Source organism: Nanorana parkeri, unplaced genomic scaffold, assembly GCF_000935625.1.
Source record: "Nanorana parkeri isolate BGI_ZX_2015 unplaced genomic scaffold, ASM93562v1 scaffold13, whole genome shotgun sequence".
Taxonomy (NCBI): domain Eukaryota; kingdom Metazoa; phylum Chordata; class Amphibia; order Anura; family Dicroglossidae; genus Nanorana; species Nanorana parkeri.
Genome location: NW_017306281.1, coordinates 1794158 through 1812847, shown reverse-complemented (window position 1 = coordinate 1812847; position 18690 = coordinate 1794158). Strand labels below are relative to the sequence as shown.

At 43.4% G+C, this 18690-nt stretch overlaps 1 protein-coding gene across 1 annotated transcript in view; it reads right to left on the bottom strand.

Moving 5' to 3' along the window:
* Positions 1-8032, bottom strand: part of MPHOSPH9 (M-phase phosphoprotein 9) — a 53829-nt gene extending 45797 nt beyond the window's left edge. The window contains exons 1-4 of the mRNA XM_018556834.1: positions 7991-8032; positions 7737-7831; positions 3008-3134; positions 1429-1518 (exon numbers count right to left, since the gene is read on the bottom strand). Of these exons, the coding sequence (XP_018412336.1) occupies positions 1429-1518; positions 3008-3134; positions 7737-7831; positions 7991-8032 (354 nt within the window). The remainder of the gene's footprint in view (positions 1-1428; positions 1519-3007; positions 3135-7736; positions 7832-7990) is intronic.
* Positions 8033-18690: the final 10658 nt, after the last annotated feature.

Here is an 18690-nt window from a genome sequence, read left to right as displayed (position 1 = left end):
GACAGGGACTGTGTCTGCAGTGACGGATTGGGCCACAAGGAGTGGAGTGTCGGTCATAGTTTTGTGAAGGTTTGGGTGATCTGGGTTTGCACCAAGCACCAGGTTATCACTACTTGTAAACAGAAATAGGCATGCAGTAGTTCTTTACAGTGCATTTTACCATGACAACCTCTTTGTCAGTTTAAAGACATATTTATAGCATTGTGAATGTGACTTTCAACTGGTAGTGAAACAATTACTGTCAATTAAAACACATGCACCTGGAAGATTAACCTGTAGGGAATGTTTGGGTAATATCAGATTAACTGCTTTATAAATACGTCTCCAAATGTATGCCACACTCTTTAGGCCTCGTTCACACCAGACACTGTGTTCTGACCCGATTCTGGCCAGAACACACGTCATCGCTTTGCGGTTGGCGCACTATGTTGTGGGGCAAGAGGGGGCGCGGCGGTCCATTAAATCAATGGCACCGTAGCCACGTCCTCCGGCCGCAATGCGATCGGCCGCATGGGAACGCAAGGCACGTGATACCAGCAGTTCAGACCGGACCGCAGGCATTGTGTGCCTTGCGTTCCCGTGCGGCTGATCGCATTACGACAGGAGGGCATGGATATAGTGCCATTCACTTCAATGCACCCCCTCCTGCCCCACAACATAGTGAGAGCGGCCTCAATGCGATGCAGTGCGTTCCGGCCAAAATCGGGCTCGAAAGCACTGTGTCTGGCGTGAACGAGGCCTTATGTATTACTAAGACACATGCCCAGTGAACTGCTGATAAAGATAGCTTCGGCCATTGGTAAAAGGAGCAAGCTCGGTGTTACCCCTTTTGATTCATGGCTTCCAAAATCCTAATTGCACATGGCAAAAGATCAGAGATAGGTCACACATACACATTCACTGGACAGCATAAAAAACAAAGAACAAAAAAATCCATTGAACTACTTATGTCATTTGAACTTTATCAAGTCCACAATCCTAAACTGTGAAAAGCTGCAAATTCTTAGTATACAGTTCAAAACATATAAGCAGTTTAAGGATATATTTTGCTGTTTGTTAAGTCTATTATAATTATATCCAGAGACTGTAGCCATGTTAACTGACCATCTGCTTCCAGCTCTAGGAAAAAATTACTAAATATTCTAAAGCTGGCCATCCACTGTTATACTTTTTTTGTTCAAACGGTGGGCTGAATGAAAAAAAACATTCAGAATACCTGAACAGTGACTTCACTGCTCACCTTTAAATGTTCTGACTGGCTCCTTCGATTCTGATCGAAGGATGCTGAACGAAAGGCTGCCAACAGGGCCAACCACTGAAAGAATAACAAACACTTTAAAACAGTAAAAAAATGTTTACCACTTTAACATATAGACATAGCTGCCTTGTGTCTAGCATTGACAGAGAAGGGAGACATATCTGTTTTACCTGTAACTGACGGTTAAATTGTTCTTGCTGGGCATCTATTTGATCTTGACACTGCCTTTCTACCAGCTGAAATAACTGTAACCACCGTGCCTAAATAGAAAAGCAACAGAGAGCGTTAGATACTACACTTAGTCAAAAAGTCCATTGCCAAGCTCAGTCTACATTTTTGCTGGCCAAGCAATGCAGTATCAGCAATGATGCCAGTGGCATACGAATTATAATATAATATATAATAATTTACAGAGGCCAAATTACAACTATTTAGTTATGAAAGAGATTTTCAAAAATGTAGGTTCTCTGTTTGATTGGATGCTCCACCATATAGTAACAAAGAGAGGTCTATACTTCCCACTGCAACTCATTAAGGAATAGCAACACCCGTTATTTGGAGGTAGCCATGGTTGTCACTTCAGACAGACATATCCAGGCTGTGTATGACCACCTGAATGCTATTCCCATTTAAAAAAATTACTGTATTTTATGTTCATGCCACACAACCAGTTATCAGCAGTAGACAATTGAAATCTGTCAAGTCAGCAACTTTAATGAAACCTAGACTAGCAGAAATGGATTGCTGGCCTCTCCTTCTGAAAATGGTAGCTGACTGGCTGTAATGGCTGACCGTATGTTTTCAACGCTCTCTGAGATACTAAACTAGAATAAAATGCAGATCCAAATTCCTGACTTAACTTGCTGCATACTTTTTCCAGATCAATGACTCAAAAAAGTACTGAAGTCAAACAAGTAGCATTTTTAGAAGGATTTCGGCAGTGTAACAAGTTTCCTTTCAAGAGAGAGGGGCTACCCCCTTTGTGTCCAGAATGAGTCCTCACAGGGCATCCTTTAAAGAGTATTTAAACCCAAAAACTAAATTGTAACAAATTGCAGCTGTTCATGCTTTTTCCCTTTATTTGTAACTGGTAATTCTGCAAAGAACTCACTTCCTGTCTTTTCATGGCTACAGTCACTTGACTATGTGGAGGCAGTCATGGTCGTCACCCAGCCAGGACATCAAACATGTCTGCCTGTGTTTAACTCCATTACATAGTAATTGTCGGGATTAGTAGTTTAGAAAAGAAATCCAATTGTTTTTGTTGTCTCAACAGATCAACAGGTATTTGCTATACATGGTGAAAGCGTTCTTAACCTAACAAATGAAAACTAATGCAGCCAAGGACTGGTGAGCTGCAATAAATGTGAGTTTTGTTTTCATGTTTATATACATTTTAAGAAAGTTGGTATATTTAGCTGATTATTATAATTGTTTTCTGAAAATATTCCTGTCCATTGCTTCCTTCCCTCATCTCCCCTTTTGTTGGTTTTCCAAGATGTGACACAGAAGCAAAATGAAAAGCTAATAAGAACAAGCCATTATGAGCGCAATATTTACAAGGTAAACCCAATAAAAAGAAATAACTTGCTACAAGCCTGATATTTTTACACTAATGTATTGAGTGAAGGAGAAAAGAAAAAAAAGGAAGCTACATGTAATTTACAATATATTTCAGTTGTCAATACACTGTATATTACAAAGTGGTTACCATTCTGTAAGGCAGAAGACATACAATACATGTATTACCTCACAATTTTTTCTGGCTTCAGGATCAGTCTGTTCACTGCCACAAAGATCCCCAGCAGAAGGTGCCTGAAATTCAGGACACTGGCGAGAGCTCTCGGGGCTGGGCAACGCTTTATTTATTGTACTCCTACATGACAAGTATAATACAATTAGAAGAAAAACAAAACAGTGAGGAAAATAAAAAAATATAGCAATACAGGCAGAAAAATGTAATATCATTTTTCTTAAGTGCGTATAGTCTGCCTCCCAGCAAGACATTCATGCATATCCACACTCCCTGGCTGCCTCTCCCTGCTGCAGGAGTCCACCCTGAGGCAGAGCCCCACCCTCTACATGGCAGTGTTCTGTCTAGCCATTGGCTGCATTATGGGGAGGCTACATGCTCCCATAATTGGAAGCATTAGAGAAAAACAGCAAGGGCTCCAAAAGAAGCGGCGAAGGTGTGTGGATAGACACGCAATCCTTGCTGGCGGTGTAAGCTATCAATAAGACACCCCAAATCTATTCCTAACACCAGTGGGGTTTCCAGGGTATGGCACTTGAAGGAAGCGGGGGGGGGAGGGGGCGTTGCAGACTTTTTTTTCTCTCTCCCCAACTCTCTTCCATACACATCTCCCTGCCCGACTTTTAGCAACCAGGGACGCTCTGGCCGGCGTCCCACCCAACATCTGGCAACCAGTGATGTCACCAGCCAGAGCAGCCCAGGTTGCTAAGAGCCAGGTGGGCAGATGTGTTAGGGGAGATGTGTGTGTGGGCAGGACACTGGCCAGAGCATCCCAAGTAGCTAACATCTCCCTGCCCGACTCTTAGCAACCTGGGAAACCCTAGCCAGCATCCCACCCAGCTTCTGGCAACCAGTGACGTCACGAGCTGGGCAAGACGCCAGGGGCGCAATCTTTTTTTAGATATGCCTCTGCTTAAGACTGTATCTGTCCACTTGAGAGTTTTGGGTGGTTCCATCCACCTTTGTATATTCCAGCACCTTCTGTTTCATTCTCCATAGGAATATTCTGACCCCGTTAACATCTCCTAAAAAAATGAAGTACTAGCTTTGGGTGGACTAACCCTTTTACATTCTTGAAGCAAACCTGTTAAACTAACATTACAAAAGCACTGCAGTATTTGCAACAGACCTCTATACTGTATCTCATGTGACTGAACATCCTATTCCAGCACTGCTTGAAGCTTTCCATACCATATATGCTAATGTAATCTTTGTAATAGCGATTTGCCTAAGCATCAACCGAGACTCTGGGTCAAAGATCAGTGAGAATAGATATAAGTACCCTGTAAAGTACTGTATAATGTGTTAGTGCTATATAAAGACAGAAATAATTGTGTCATTCATTTTCTGGCTCTTCGTTTGTACATATCAGCAGAGTGCATAGAGATAGAATACTTCCTGGCTTTTTTAACTACTTGGCATTATTTTGACACTATTATTTACCATTTGTATCTACGCTATTTCCTCAATGATGCAGCAAACCAGAATGGACGGGGCCATGCTCTTTACTCTGGAGCACAATGTGTTCAAATAATCTATATAGCAAATACTTTGCAAAGTGGAGTGGGCAGTATAGCATGTGAAAATGTTCTGTTTTCTTGCAAAGGTTTAATGTACAATGCTTGGATTTATTGGTGCTGAAGAGGCTGCGTTATAACAAAAGACATATGCATGCATTAATTAGATGATGGCAGTGTATGCAGTATTTATTTTAAAGGGGAACTAACTATAGTCCTTTTAATGTTTTTTTTAAGCTTTAAGAGTGAATGTGTATTAATGTTTTTAAAACATTTGTTATACTGTATGTATACTTACATACCACATTTGCTCATTACAAGCTAGCTCCATTTTCTGCTTAGCAGTGCCACATGACAGCTGTGCCTACAGCTGGCCTTAGACATGAGATTATGACGGTGGTCGGATTAGAGGAAAATCTCATGTTCACAGGTCAAGCAGATGCTTGTCAGGGGGGACATCAACTGAACAGATGAGAAAACTTGTTCTGATTGTTATTGTTCTTCTCCATGATGAGTGTCACAGACCGTGTCTGCCCACATATTTTTCTCCTCCTCCCTATAGAAGTAAACACTTAGGACCCATTCCAACCTCTGCCTTCCAGGAACACATGATAAAACGCCTGCATTGCTAAGAGGTACCACGATGCATTGCTCTTTGTACAGTTCCATTCAATGTGAATGGCACCTTGATGCACTGTATAGTAGCAGACAATGCACTGCAAAGCACAACTGTGTTGCCAAAAAAGCTCTTTTTTTTTTTTGCCTGCCGCATTGCGTTGGCAGTATGGGCTACGCAAGCCAGGAATGTGTTTAATTTGTAGAGCAAAACTGAGGTATTGGAAATTGATCTGAACTTGCATGCAATTTTTTTTCAACCATACCAGGCTGGAAGGGGGGGCAGGGGTCCTGGATCAAGCTCCACCACTTAAATTGACACTAAACTGAGGAGTTACATCTCAAAAATACATCCAAGCACCTTAACTATTAACAAAAAAGTATCTTATTTGTGTATCACTCAACTGTGGATCCTCCAATCATCTCTGAATTGGTGCCGACACTGACCTTCCTTCTGGAAATGGGGTACTTTTGTTCCCCAAGACCCCTATGTGTGTTGTAAAGTAGTCACCACTCCAAGCTCACTTCTGTTATGGACTACAATCTCAATACAATTTAGTAAACTAAATGTGATATTGTAGTCCATCACTGGAGCGGGCTTGGAGTGGTGGTTACTTCAACAGTCAGCACCAGTTCAGAGATGATTTAAATATCTACAGCTAAGTGATACACGAATAAGATACAGTATTGCTAATAGTTAGGGTACAGGCAGTCCCCGGGTTACGAACAAGAAAGGGACTGTAGGTTTGATCTTAAGTTGAATTTGTATTGAAGTTGGAACAGGTACGTTTTTTAAGTGTAACTCCACTTTAAGTATTTTGGATAGCATAGGGAAGGGTTAACCCCCTGTAAAGTTTGTGTTGCTGTCTGTGCCCCAGTTCAGAAAATTGTACCTCACTTTCTGTCCCTGTGACAATTGGATTTTGAGAATTTTGGGTTTAGCTTCATTGGAGACATTTTTCCCCATAATAACTCTTACAAGAGTGAATTTCCCTTCCTAGGGGTAGATTTCCTCTCACTTCCTGTTGTCTCAAGGACAGGAAGTGAGATTAAATCTTTCTAATGAGGATACAGACAGCAATAAAAACCTCACAGTGACCCGGAAGAAGAGGCGGGCACCCCTCATCTGCACGTCTAACAAGAGCCAACTTCCTGTAATGTACGTACAGCACTACGAACCAGACTCAAAAAGGTGGGCACTCCTCGTCGGCACGAGCGCGGTAGCATTACAACTACCCCTGCTGTACAGTAATAGCCTCAGTTGGTAAGTAGGAGTCGGATGTATGTAATTCGGGGACTGCTTGTACTTGAATGCGTCTTTAGGATGTAACTCCTGAGTTTAGTGTTACTTTAACCACAGGGCAGTTCTGTAAACTGGATATGATCTCTGACAAATTTGCCTGGATCACGAGACTGGGTAAACAGTTCATATATAAGTATTTTAACTGTGTTTTAAATTATAATTAAAGGCAAACTTTTTTTGGCTAGAGTGGTGAGGGGGAAAAGTCATTACTTATTGCTCTCTGTGCCCCTGTAAGGGAGATTTTCTTTCTCCAACGGTTCTAACCACCAATGTCACCAGGAATAAAAATGAAGGGTAAATCCAAAATTTTGAGTTGACACCTCAATTCCTGCCGAGTCTACAAGACAGAAAATAAAGGGAAATCTCCCTAAAGAGACACAGATGGAAAAAAGAAAACTGAAAGTGGTTTCAACTCTTCCCCACTATTGAAAATGAGAAAAAAATAAAATGTTGGCTTTAGATATACTTTAAGCAGCTTGCCTGCCATTCAGCTTTAAATATATAGGTGAATATATTAATATGTGAAAGCATGTGCTCTCAAGAGATATACTATTTTAATTTAATCTTTAAAAAAAAAATGCTAAAAAAAGCTCATGTAATATTCTAAGGACACATCAAGCACATATAGTAGCCAATTCAGGCATCTCAAGTGATCATCTAGGATTGGAGTCTTTAGCCAACTCACAATAATGAAGTAGTAAGTTCAAACAAAGGATGTAAAGCCTTGCTCGAAAATCTTTGCCGCACATAAAGGATTGTTCTCTTCCCCAAATAAATGGCAATTACACTTTTATAGCAACGTATATGTACTCCTTACCGGGTTGTGATGGAAACCTGTACGATCCAGGTGGGTGCTTGAAATGACCACGGATGGCACCGTGAAATAACATAAAGTTCAGGAACTTCACCAGCACTCCAATTCAAACGTGAAAAAAATCAATTTCATGACACAAACTTGTCATACACTGCAACAATTACCCTGTGAGGCCCCGAAAGCGCTTGTATTGTATGACAAGTTTGTCATTAAATGGATTTTTTTCACGTTTGAATTGGAGTGCCGGTGACGTTCCTGAACTTTACACTTTTATAGCACACACACAGCAACAATGGGAATAGGCAAAGTCGTGGTGGGTTCAAATGCACAGAAAATGGTAAAGGCCAAGCGTAATTCTCACTGAAAGATCTGCCTGTGAGCTAAACTGGGTGACTGCCCTCACCTAAGCTTATGTCTCTCTTCCAATCTGACTTTGATTATTAAATACGGTAAAGGTTAGCCACTTGTCCACATACCCGCCTTCAATACTTTCCCTCCTGGCTTCTGTGGGTGATTTGGGGTGATCTGACGTGTCCATATCCATGTCTGATTTACTGTCCTCTATTACACACTGTGAAAGGCAAGAAGTAACACATTTTAGTGGATGTCACAGACTCCTCTAATATCAAATACGTAAAGTAGAACTCCAGCCAAAACTTTTTTGTTGTTTTGAAAAGCGTGAGGGAGGATTAGCAACTCTGGCAGGTTTATTTGCGGTCTGTGTTCATACCGAGTAGATCAGACCTATTTTTTTGTATTTACTTCCTGTCATGTCTCTGGAATAGAGAGTGAGGGGAAATCCAGGTGACCCCACTGAAATATCTTTAATGGTGCCATCTGTTCCAGTGACAACATTCAGAGGCGGAATTTCCTCTCACATTGGAGAGAACTGCAAATACTTCCTGTCAGATTTCTGGAACAGGGAGCGAGGGAAAAAGTCCACAATGGGGACACCGACAATAGAAAAACTAGACAAAGGGTGTAACCTTTTCAATAATCGATTATAATCGATTATGTCGATTAGTTGTTGCAGCCCTACTTCCCCCCACATTATGTAAAACACACAGAAAAAGTTTTGGCTAGAGTTTCTTTAAGTTGCGCATAATAAAGCATTCTTAAGAATGTTCAGTCATCTAAGGAAAATTATCTTTTGTGAAAAAAAAAAAATCGATCTATAAAGAAGAAAAAATGTAAGCCACTTTGTTCAAATTAACTCTTTCACTTATCTACTATGTTAAGATAATGTATTTCTCTATAAATATTTCAGCGCTCACCATTCCCTATTTCACTACAGCAGCCACACTTAGGGGTCTATTAATAATCAAGACACAGAGCCAGTCACCCTACAAATCTTTTTGAACATTCTGTGCGAATAGATGCAGCAACAAACGCTTTCTCTCATGTATTGTGATGTAATACTGCATTATGGTCACTAGATGGAGCTGAGGACCAGAGAAAATAATTACTTATATCATCTGCTCCTCAGCTCCATCTAGTGGCCAAAATGCAGTATTACATCAATTCTCTCCTGTTCAGTCAGCTCAACGAGAGAAATCTAGCCATGTATGGCAGCATTAGAGCCCATGTACCAGTCCCAAAAGCATGTGTGGGCGGTGGACAAGTAGTCCATTCCACTCACTCTATAGCTTCCCCTCAGACTTTTGAAAGCAGTTATAAGGCCTCTTTTCACATGTCTGCTCTGATCAGCAGGGGATCAATGCACACATCCCTTGCTGATTGCATTATGAAAAGTATGGAATCGATGTCACTGTTTTTGTATCTGTGTCCCTTCAGTTTGTTTCCTCCATCACAAGAGAAAGCTGAACTAAACTAACCCATGTTAGGTCTATGGGCAGTTGGATGTAAACAGACATCTGTGTCCCTTCAGTTTTTTTCCTCCATCACAAGAGGAAGCAGTTGAACGTGTGTCCATTTACACCCAGTTACCGCCAATCTGTCCCATTCAAATCTGAAATAAGGAAGAAGAATGCCAACCTTCTTCGTTGTTTTTTTTTTCCAGTCTCAAACTGACTCAGAGATAATTGGATGTAAACAGACACATAGCGCTGCTTATTGATCAGCTGTTCGAAGGAGCAGGTTGGAAAATCCTCGGCCGAAAGCAGTTTGCAGCCAATAAACTGCAAGCGCCGTTAAAGTAATCTGACAGCGGCAGGCGGCCACTGTGAGAATACAATGGAGACAGAATGGGATTCCTTCATCTACACTCACATGCATTGATGGAGGAATCTGTTATGTTTTCTTCATTCCGCCTGCAGGTTGAACGAAGAAAATATAACTAGCTTAACATTGGGCTTCCGGTGAGTTTATCAGGCAGATCCAATCGGACTGCCTGTGTGAAAGGGAGCTTAGGTAAACTGGTGTGGGACTGGGATTGGACTATTACGCAATGGCTGTTATTGTATTTTTAGCTGATGGCTGGAATATGGCCTGGAATGCAGAGATGTGCCATTTGACATGTGTGATAGATAAAGTTTGCTGTTTAAAGGCATCCTTCTCTTCAGTATCCTAAGGGTGCCCACACACCTTACGATAATCGTACGATAATGGTGGGAAATCCCGCGATTGTACGATTATCGTAAGGTGTGTGGAAGCCGTGCGACCTCTACTACTGTAAGGTCGCACGACTTTAAACTTACGGACATGTTCGAAAACCCGCCGAGCATCGTACGATGTTCGGCGGGTTTGTGGCATGTCCGTTCGGCATTGTGGTCATCGGAAGCCCGCCCCTCAGGGGGCGTGGCTTGCGATCATTGCAAGTACGATCTGCCTATGCAAGATGGGCAGATCGTACGTTTTTTTAAGTACCTTACAACCATCGCAAGACAAAAGTCTTGCGATGGTTGTAAGGTGTGTGCCCAGCCTTAGAAGGTTTTATTACATTTAGGAGTGAAAAAGCTCTAATCACGATGGAACTCCCAAGCAAATCAAATGAAGTAAACAAGATACAAGTCTAGTTCCTCCTTTTCTTACAAGAGATTGTGTTAGTTTGTACCACATAAGAGTAACTGCACAAGGCAGAAACAATTGTTTCCATCCAAGTAAAACATTATTTCCCTGGTGTTGTATTATTTACAACCAGTTCCTGAGGCACACAAGCAGTAATTTGATCCTAACATCTGCTGCTGGAACCACACAACCCTTGGGTGACCAGCAATTAGAACAAGAAAAACGATCCCCCTCTGCAAAACATTCTGCACACTGTATTCTGTTATTTCACATTATGAATGATAACGATATGGGAACACACACTGAATAGCATTGTAGAGAGCCGAGGTCTTGAGTATGTTCCTGATCAGAGTACTACCATGTAGTCTACGTGTTCTCACCATTTTCTATGAGTTTCCTCAAACTTTCTCATAAAGGGAAAATTTTACAAGTTATCAGGAGTACACGGGCTCTGAATCACGTGACTTTATGCCAACAAATAGATGGCTTTTTTCTGATCTTAATCAGACCCAACTTCAAGGTCAAAATTTAATTTAAAGGAGAATTATGGGGTGAGTGAAAAACACTCATCCCCATAATTCAAGCCCACCTGTGACACTGAAGCTGTGACAGGTCGGCTCTATTGATCGGTAGGTCAGCGAACAAATATAGCCGATCACCGACTTCCCGATCCTGTCCCTGCAGAGAGTAGTGACCGTCAATCATCACTCCCCACAGGGATTCTCCCCTCTCCGATCCTCCAACACTCAGTGGAGGGATGGACGGGGCTGGGGCAGACACACCTGACTAAGCTTCTAGTGAGGCAGAGCCAGCTGTCAATCAGCCAGCGGGGTGGATATAGACACTATTGTCGGGATCCGTCTCGGCTGTGGCGTGGCTCTGCACTCGGCAATAAGCCACTATATACTGTGTTTTGGGTCACTGGAGGACATTAGTATATGTCCTCCCATGACCCTGGTGAGAACTATGGGCAAAAAAGGTTTCCCCCATAGTTGTCATTTAAAGCTCCAGGCACCATCATTTTCATAGTTTTACATTTACCTCTGCAGTGTAATACTTTTTCCTTGGATGTGTCCAAAAAGCTTTATAACAGAACTACAGCCAATAACAAACAGGAAAAAAGAAGAAAAAAGAAAGAAGGAAGAAGAATAATAATAGACCATTAAAAGATAAAATAATGAAAACAGATTAGGTCCAATATTCACCCCTGCAGTACTTTTCCTGCCACTAGATGTCCTCAGTTTGACGGCCAGCATCTATTCACCTTCTTCATCTGAGCCCAGGTCACACTGGACACACCCCAGCCTTTGACTGCACAGTGAAACAAACAAAAAGAACAGCGCCTTCTCCTCGTGACGTATATCAAATGTATTTAATAAATAATAAAAAGATTAAAACTACTCACAAACCTTAATAATATATGTATATATGTACTGGTATCCCGCATCATTCACGTGTCACAGCGAAGAACCAATATAGTGGCAGCAATTGTATAACATAGACCGGTCCTGCCCATTACCATGTTATACATGTTTTGTCATAGTAACAGGCAGGACCGGTCCATGCTATACATCTGCTGCCACTATATTGGTTCTTTGCTGGGACACGTGATTTTTGATGCCGGATACCAGTACATACACGCTTACATGATCAACACTGTTTGCGAGTAGTTTTAATCTTTTTATTATTAATTAAATACATTTCATATACTTCACAAGAAGGAGATGCGGCCCTTTTTGTTTGTTTTGCATGTATTTGAAGATTTCCCTGTCGGATGTGCTCTGCTGCCTCCCTACAAGAAGACCATTCTGTTTGAAGAGAGTGATGGTACACTGTTAGCGCTAACTTTTATACGCTTATGATGTTGATGTGACTGGACAGTGAAAGGAGAAGCAGCACGGTGATGAACTCATCTCTATGTCACTATGTTTTCCTCACATGAACTGATTGGCTCCTTGTGCTGCTTTTTCCTCTGACACTCCTGCCCGGCTGTAAAGAGATTGCAAGGAGCTAACACCAGGTCTAATTCATACTGCTTGATCTAAAAATACATTTAATGATGTATTAATGGATAGAGAATTGCATTCATTTGTGTTTTTTATATCATCCTACAGTTCATTTTTTTTAGTTCCTCTGGATAGTACAGTTCTAGTTTTAGCACCCCCAACATCAGTTCTGCATGTATAAGAGACTGGTTTAATGTTTCTACCCCTGTCTACGTTTGGCCATTCAGAAAAGGGGGTTCTAGCTTTACCACCCCCAACATCAGTTCAGTGTGTATAAGAGACTGGTTTAATGTCTCTACCCCTATCTATGTTTGGCCATTCACAAAAGGGGTGCTAGCTTTAGCACCCCCATCATCAGTTCTGCGTGTATAAGAGACTGGTTTAATGTCTCCACCCCTGTCTACGTTTGGCCATTCACAAGGACCGGAAAGTGGGGACAGCGGTGTGGAGGCACTGAAGAACTAGAGAAAGCTGGATATAGGAAGGAGGAGGTGTAACAATTACGTTTAATACTCAGCACCTGAACTTGACCATAAAAAGGAGCCTTTAATACAAATGGAACCCTCATGATGAGTGCAATCCATTAGCGTCACCATACACCTTACAATATGACCGTACAATCTATGTACAATCAAAGTTAGATTTTACCAAAACCATGTAATACGAGTATTCTATTCTATTCAATCAATCTGTATCCAATCAGGCAGGCCCTTGCACTATATACTTAGTAGATCTAAAGGAGATTGTAATGGGTGTGGTGAGCTTTGGATCTGCCAGGGTGGCTCCTTTCAATTGCAGGGTCCTATGGAGCCACACTTGCATGCACATTCTTACTCAGGAGCTGTGTGATAAATGGATGCTGCGTACATGGCACATGTCAGGATCCACTGACCACAATAATGAAGCTAAAAACTACATCAAACCAGGGGCGGACTGACCATTCGAGCACTCGGGCTCCGGCCGAGGGCCCGCAGCCATGATGGGGCCCGGTGCAGCTGTCAAGTGTACCCGGAGCTCCTCCGAACACACCCCGAATAGAAAGCGCCTGTAATATAACTCACTCTTCTAATTCCACTCGCCGGAGCCAGGCAGCAATGTACACACAGCTCTCCAGTCTGATCAGCAAGCAGTATACGAAAGCAAAGGAATGCAGAGGCAGCTTATCAGAGTTCAGGACTGAGGATGCAGCTGTAATGTAAAATGCTAAAAATTCAGTACCCCAAAAAGTCCATAGACGACATTTTAAAAGCCCTCACAGGTCATCAGTTTAGAGATACCCAAAAATATTGGCCCTAGAATTATTGCTCTCACTCCGGCGTGCGCGGCGATACCCAACTTGTGTCGCGCGTTCGTCATTTTTATATGTAGGAGCATCCGACGCGTGTGTACGTGAACACGCGCGTGCTCGCGGGGGACTTAAAAAAAAATTCTATTATTTTTACATTTATTGCTATCACATAGGGGGACTTAAAAGTCCCCATGTGATAGTAGATGGTGGTGACAGGTACTCTTTAAGATGATGCTGGGGGTCCAAAAGACCCCCAGTGTCACCTTTACACTCTAAATAAGTTTTTGAAGTGCAGATCGCAGGCTTCAGGAGCCCAGCACTGACAGCTTTGGGACCGGAAGTGATGCAATCTGCATCGTTCCCAGTCACATATAATGGGGAGGAGATCGACGAACAAAGGTTCATCCATCTCCTCCCCAGCTTCTTGCTGACACCAAAGAAGCCGGTCCCGGGCCTGTAGGAGGGGCAACGGAGCCTGGGAAACACAGTGAGGGTGTCGGGCAGGGGAGGGGCTACCCGTTCACCGGCCCGTAAAAGCGATCTGGCGGCCGCTGAGCCGCCAGAATCGATTCTACTGTAAAGCCGACAGTTGGCTTTACAAGTTTAAACAGAGTTGCCGCTGGGAGTCTGTTTAAACAGTCCCGATGCCAGCGACGTACACTCTTCATCCGATCATCTTCTTCTTCTTTACAGTAGTTTTATCCAGCGCTGGTGCCGGTCTCCGATCCAGCGCTGACTGCTGTCCCACAGAGTCTGTGCGGGTGCACGCTGCCTGCATTGACTTGCCTTGTGTCTCTTCTCTTCTCCTAGCCGAAGATCTGTACTGCGCATGCGCCCACCCCATCATCCTTTGTGGCCGCCCAAGATTTTTCAGATCCTCAGACGGTAGCACGCGGCGTAGACACAGGTAAGTTTTAACCTTTTTCATAAATTCTTTTTTTTTTATGTTTTGCATATGTCTACCGTAGATATATGCAAAAAAAACAAGGATTTAGTTATCCTTTAAAGGAGAATTAGGAGGCGAGTGATTTTCGATCTATCCGTGCAGAGAGCACTCTGCAGGGATATCCCCCCACCTGTCCGATCCTCCAGCGCTGACTAGCGGAATGGATGGGGGAGGGGGCGGGCACAGCCTCTGTATAGGCAAAGCCAGCTGTTAATCCCGCAGCAGGGTGGATCCAGACAGAATTGTCGGGATCTATTTCGGCTGCGCCGTCTCTGTATAGCGCGAGCTGTAGCTCGCGGTATACAGAGCTTTGGGTCACGGGAGAATGCTAGTTTGCTTTCTCCCGCGACCCTTAGGAGAGCTATGGGGAAAAGCCCTGACCCCATAGTTCTTCTTTAATCTTGTGACAGCTCTTCATTTTGGGAAATGAGTGAACTTGCCAACTGAGGGTCCCAGTTAGGTCTTCTTTTTGTGATACAGTTTCTGAATCCCATGAATCATGGCTTGACTCAATATTGAGCCTGCAGAAGAACAGAGGATAGCCATTTTCCTTGAGCTACATAGAGTCTAGTGACTCTTCTGAGCAGCTGGTAACATGACCTCCTTATTTATTTCTAATACTAGATTCAACAAAATGCATACTAAAAGGTAGCCACTAGTCAGATAAAACAAACAACAAAATAAAAACATTTAAAGTGTCCCTATCATTACAGGATGAAAATTAAACTACAGCCACCCTGTAAAATGCAAATGCTGTATTCTTAACTTCTTAGAAGTCTGCCTCTTAAAAACCATATTGCTGATCCCCGGCTGCTGCAAGTATCTGACACTTGTAGGTGTGTGATGAATATCCGCTTCTCCTGCTGACTTGTATGGCATGTAGTGATGTAAGAGCTGGCTGGAGGAACCACAAGGAGGGTCACGGGGAGCAGGTATTTGACACACCCGAAAGTGTTGGACACAGGGGCGGACTGACCATTCGGGCAGTGAGGGGGTCTGTGGCAGCTGGTTAGTGTCTGTAGGTTAGTGTCCTACAATGCCATCCTCCAGTGTTATGTCCGAGCGGCTCACTGAGGGCTGCAAATGGTAGGTAGGAGGGGCTTCCTGTCAGTGACAGAAGCTTAGGACACTGCTGCCTATCAATTATGTTCATGGCCATGACAGAAGGGGCCACCTACAGGTGAAACTCGAATAATTAGAATATCGTGCAAAAGTTCATTTATTTCACTAATGCAACTTAAAAGGTGAAACTAATATATGAGATAGACTCATTACATGCAAAGCAAGATAATTCAAGCTGTGATTTGTCATAATTGTGATGATTATGGCTTACAGCTCATGAAAACCCCAAGTTTTATTAGTTTCACCTTTTAAGTTGCATTAGTGAAATAAATGAACTTTGCACGATATTCTAATTATTCGAGTTTCACCTGTACATGTGAATACCAGGGGGCCTGGCAGGGGACACCTTGGACAGCCGTAGAGCAGCATCCACGCGCCAATTGGGAACCCCTGAGCACACTGCTTCACCAAGATCTGCACAGCACACTGATGGTCTCCCAGTACCAACGAGGAATGAGTAACAGCTGCTCTACACATTGCTGACACTTCTTTTTCCACAACTGACATATACCCAAGTCAGGCAAACAGTAAAGTCCTAGATATGACCCATGCACTCCTGCGTTACTCCTGACCTCTGCTCTCTGTATGTTCTCTAGCACTAAGCTCTGCAATATGAACTACTAAACTGAATTGACTACTCAATTCTGCGTTATCTACTGAACTCTGTTTTGACCTAGGTTATTCCGTTCCTTTGGCAATTCTCTTACTAATTCTCTGGCAATTCACCCAGCAGAATTGAAGAATCTAGGTCAAAATAGCCAAACCAGAAAAATGCAGTCCATTTAGCTCAGCTCACTCTCCAAATTGCCTATATCGGTCTAGATTTTGGAATTCTCCTACCAATTCCCCTGCAATTCACCTTTAAATGAATAGACCTGCTATTTTGAAAATAATGTGGACAAATGATTTGCACAACACAAGAATGTATAGGTGGGTGGGCTTGTGAATGGGTGCGATTTGGGGCAGGAGGTAATTGTATATGGGCGGGACACAAGGGGGGCCCGTAATCTGGTATTGCCCAGGGGCCCCATATGTGGTCAGTCCGCCCCTGCATCAAAACAGTGTACTACTGAGAACCAGAAAAAATTCAGTGCATTGCTTTATATCTAGCTGGAGCTCTCTGAAGTCACTGCTCACATCTAATACACCCATTGGACCTCTTCTCTGCCACCTCCTATAACGCTCCCCACACACAGTATAATCTGATTGTACAATCTCCTTTAGAACTACCAACAAGTATGTAGTACAAGGGCCCCCTGATTGGATACAAATCCATTGAACAGATTAGGAAGGCCCTCATATTACATAGTGTAGGTAAATGGATAGTTAATTATAACATGCGTACAAACAATTCATCCATTGAACGCAGAGCTTCCTACACTGATACAAGTCCCGCCCCTTCTCGTTCCCATTGGACATATCTGTTTGTTGTTCTAGAAAGCTGGCATCGGTCCGCCCTTATTGGACACAGCCGCCATCCATCACTCGAGGCCCTCCCATCGTCCTCTGGCTCCAGCTGCAGTCAGAGCAGACCCGCTGCTGGCGGGAAGGAGAAGACGTGTCAGCGGAGGTGGGAGTTGTCTCTCTCCTCCGGCTCAGTGGACATACATGTGTGTGAGAACCGGAGCTTCGACACTGATAACAGTGCCACTGGTGTAGTCTGTAAGCAGCTGCTGTGTACATTGAGAGTCATGTGGACTCCGCTGCGCCATAATAACAAAGACCTGGCACTGCTTCCAGTGAAACTAGTCTGTGTGCCTCGGGGCCCAAATACCCTTTCATCACCACCACATGACTGGGGAGGCTGCAGATCAGTACGGGCAGCTGCTCGACACACCGACAGCCTGCATCCAGCACAGACGCCACGATAACCCATCACTCACAACAAAATCGAACCATCCCGACCCACACACAAAGTCCGCCTTCTCCACAGCTGCTTGCATCATTTCTCACTGACCTGCTTGTCCCATGCCATAACTGAGAGCTCCGAGACGGGCCATCCAGCCTGCCAGCGGTGTAAACATTGCTGTTGTCAATAAAGCTGGGAGGAGCGAAAGGAGGGAGTATACTCAGATAACGGGGCAGCGTGAGGACAGCTGTGATTGGCTGTCTGCCGAATTCAAACATTGGAAGGAGGGAACCTACACGGGTTGGCTGCTGGGGCTTGTGCAGAGGTTAGCAGGCTCTCTTATTTAGGGACTGAGCTAAGGGTTCCACGTGTCCCTGGAAATGCAGCAGACCTTCAATACTGTGACAAAAGCCTTCCTTCTCTGCCTCTTATATTGAATGAGCATATGCTATTGTTCTCTTTGCTTAATAAAGTGCAACACTAGGTGTCATAGAGAAAAAGACCCAGGGACTCAACCTTAGCCTAGAGGCTTGTCAGATTGTAAACACAGCTCTTCATGAGTTGATCAGTTGAGTTTAGGGGGATCCTTCTGCTGCAATGGTAACTAAAGCGAATGCAGGTGAGATAAGGGTTACTGAGCAGGCCAGCTGCAAGCAGTTTTGTTCTACTCTAATCCTTACCTTGGTGGCAGTGAAAGGGTTAAACCGGAACAAAATATTTCTCCTTGGAGCTCCTGCCATAATGTACAAGTTTGCACCTTATGGCACACTCAACTTCTCAGGTGCCCTCCTCCAGAGATGCAATGTCCTCATTCTCCCTTGTCACTCCATCGCCTTCTGCAATCTTTATTGGCCTGCTCGGGATAATGTAACACCTTTGCATGTGCTTTGGAGTTGTTTTTTTCCAGCACGCTCGGTATGTTATGATGCGCTTTGACATTAAATTCAAAGTGCATCGCAATAAGATTAAAAAAAAGGGCCATAACACACATTATTGCACGCTAACATGTGTTTTGTGAATCTGTTGCCGGGCTGACAATTGCTAGGCTTTGGCTTAACATTGTCAGCCTGCAACAGGAATGACTGTCTGGATCCCCAGGTAAGAAACTTAACAACAGATTCTCAAAATGCATGTCAGCATGCATTAAGCTTGTAGTATGCACACCTTTAGTTTATTGTTGGGCTGCATATCATGTCTGTCATCTAGGCAGCCCAACAAACAGCTGAAGAAGACTTGTATGGCAGCCTGACAA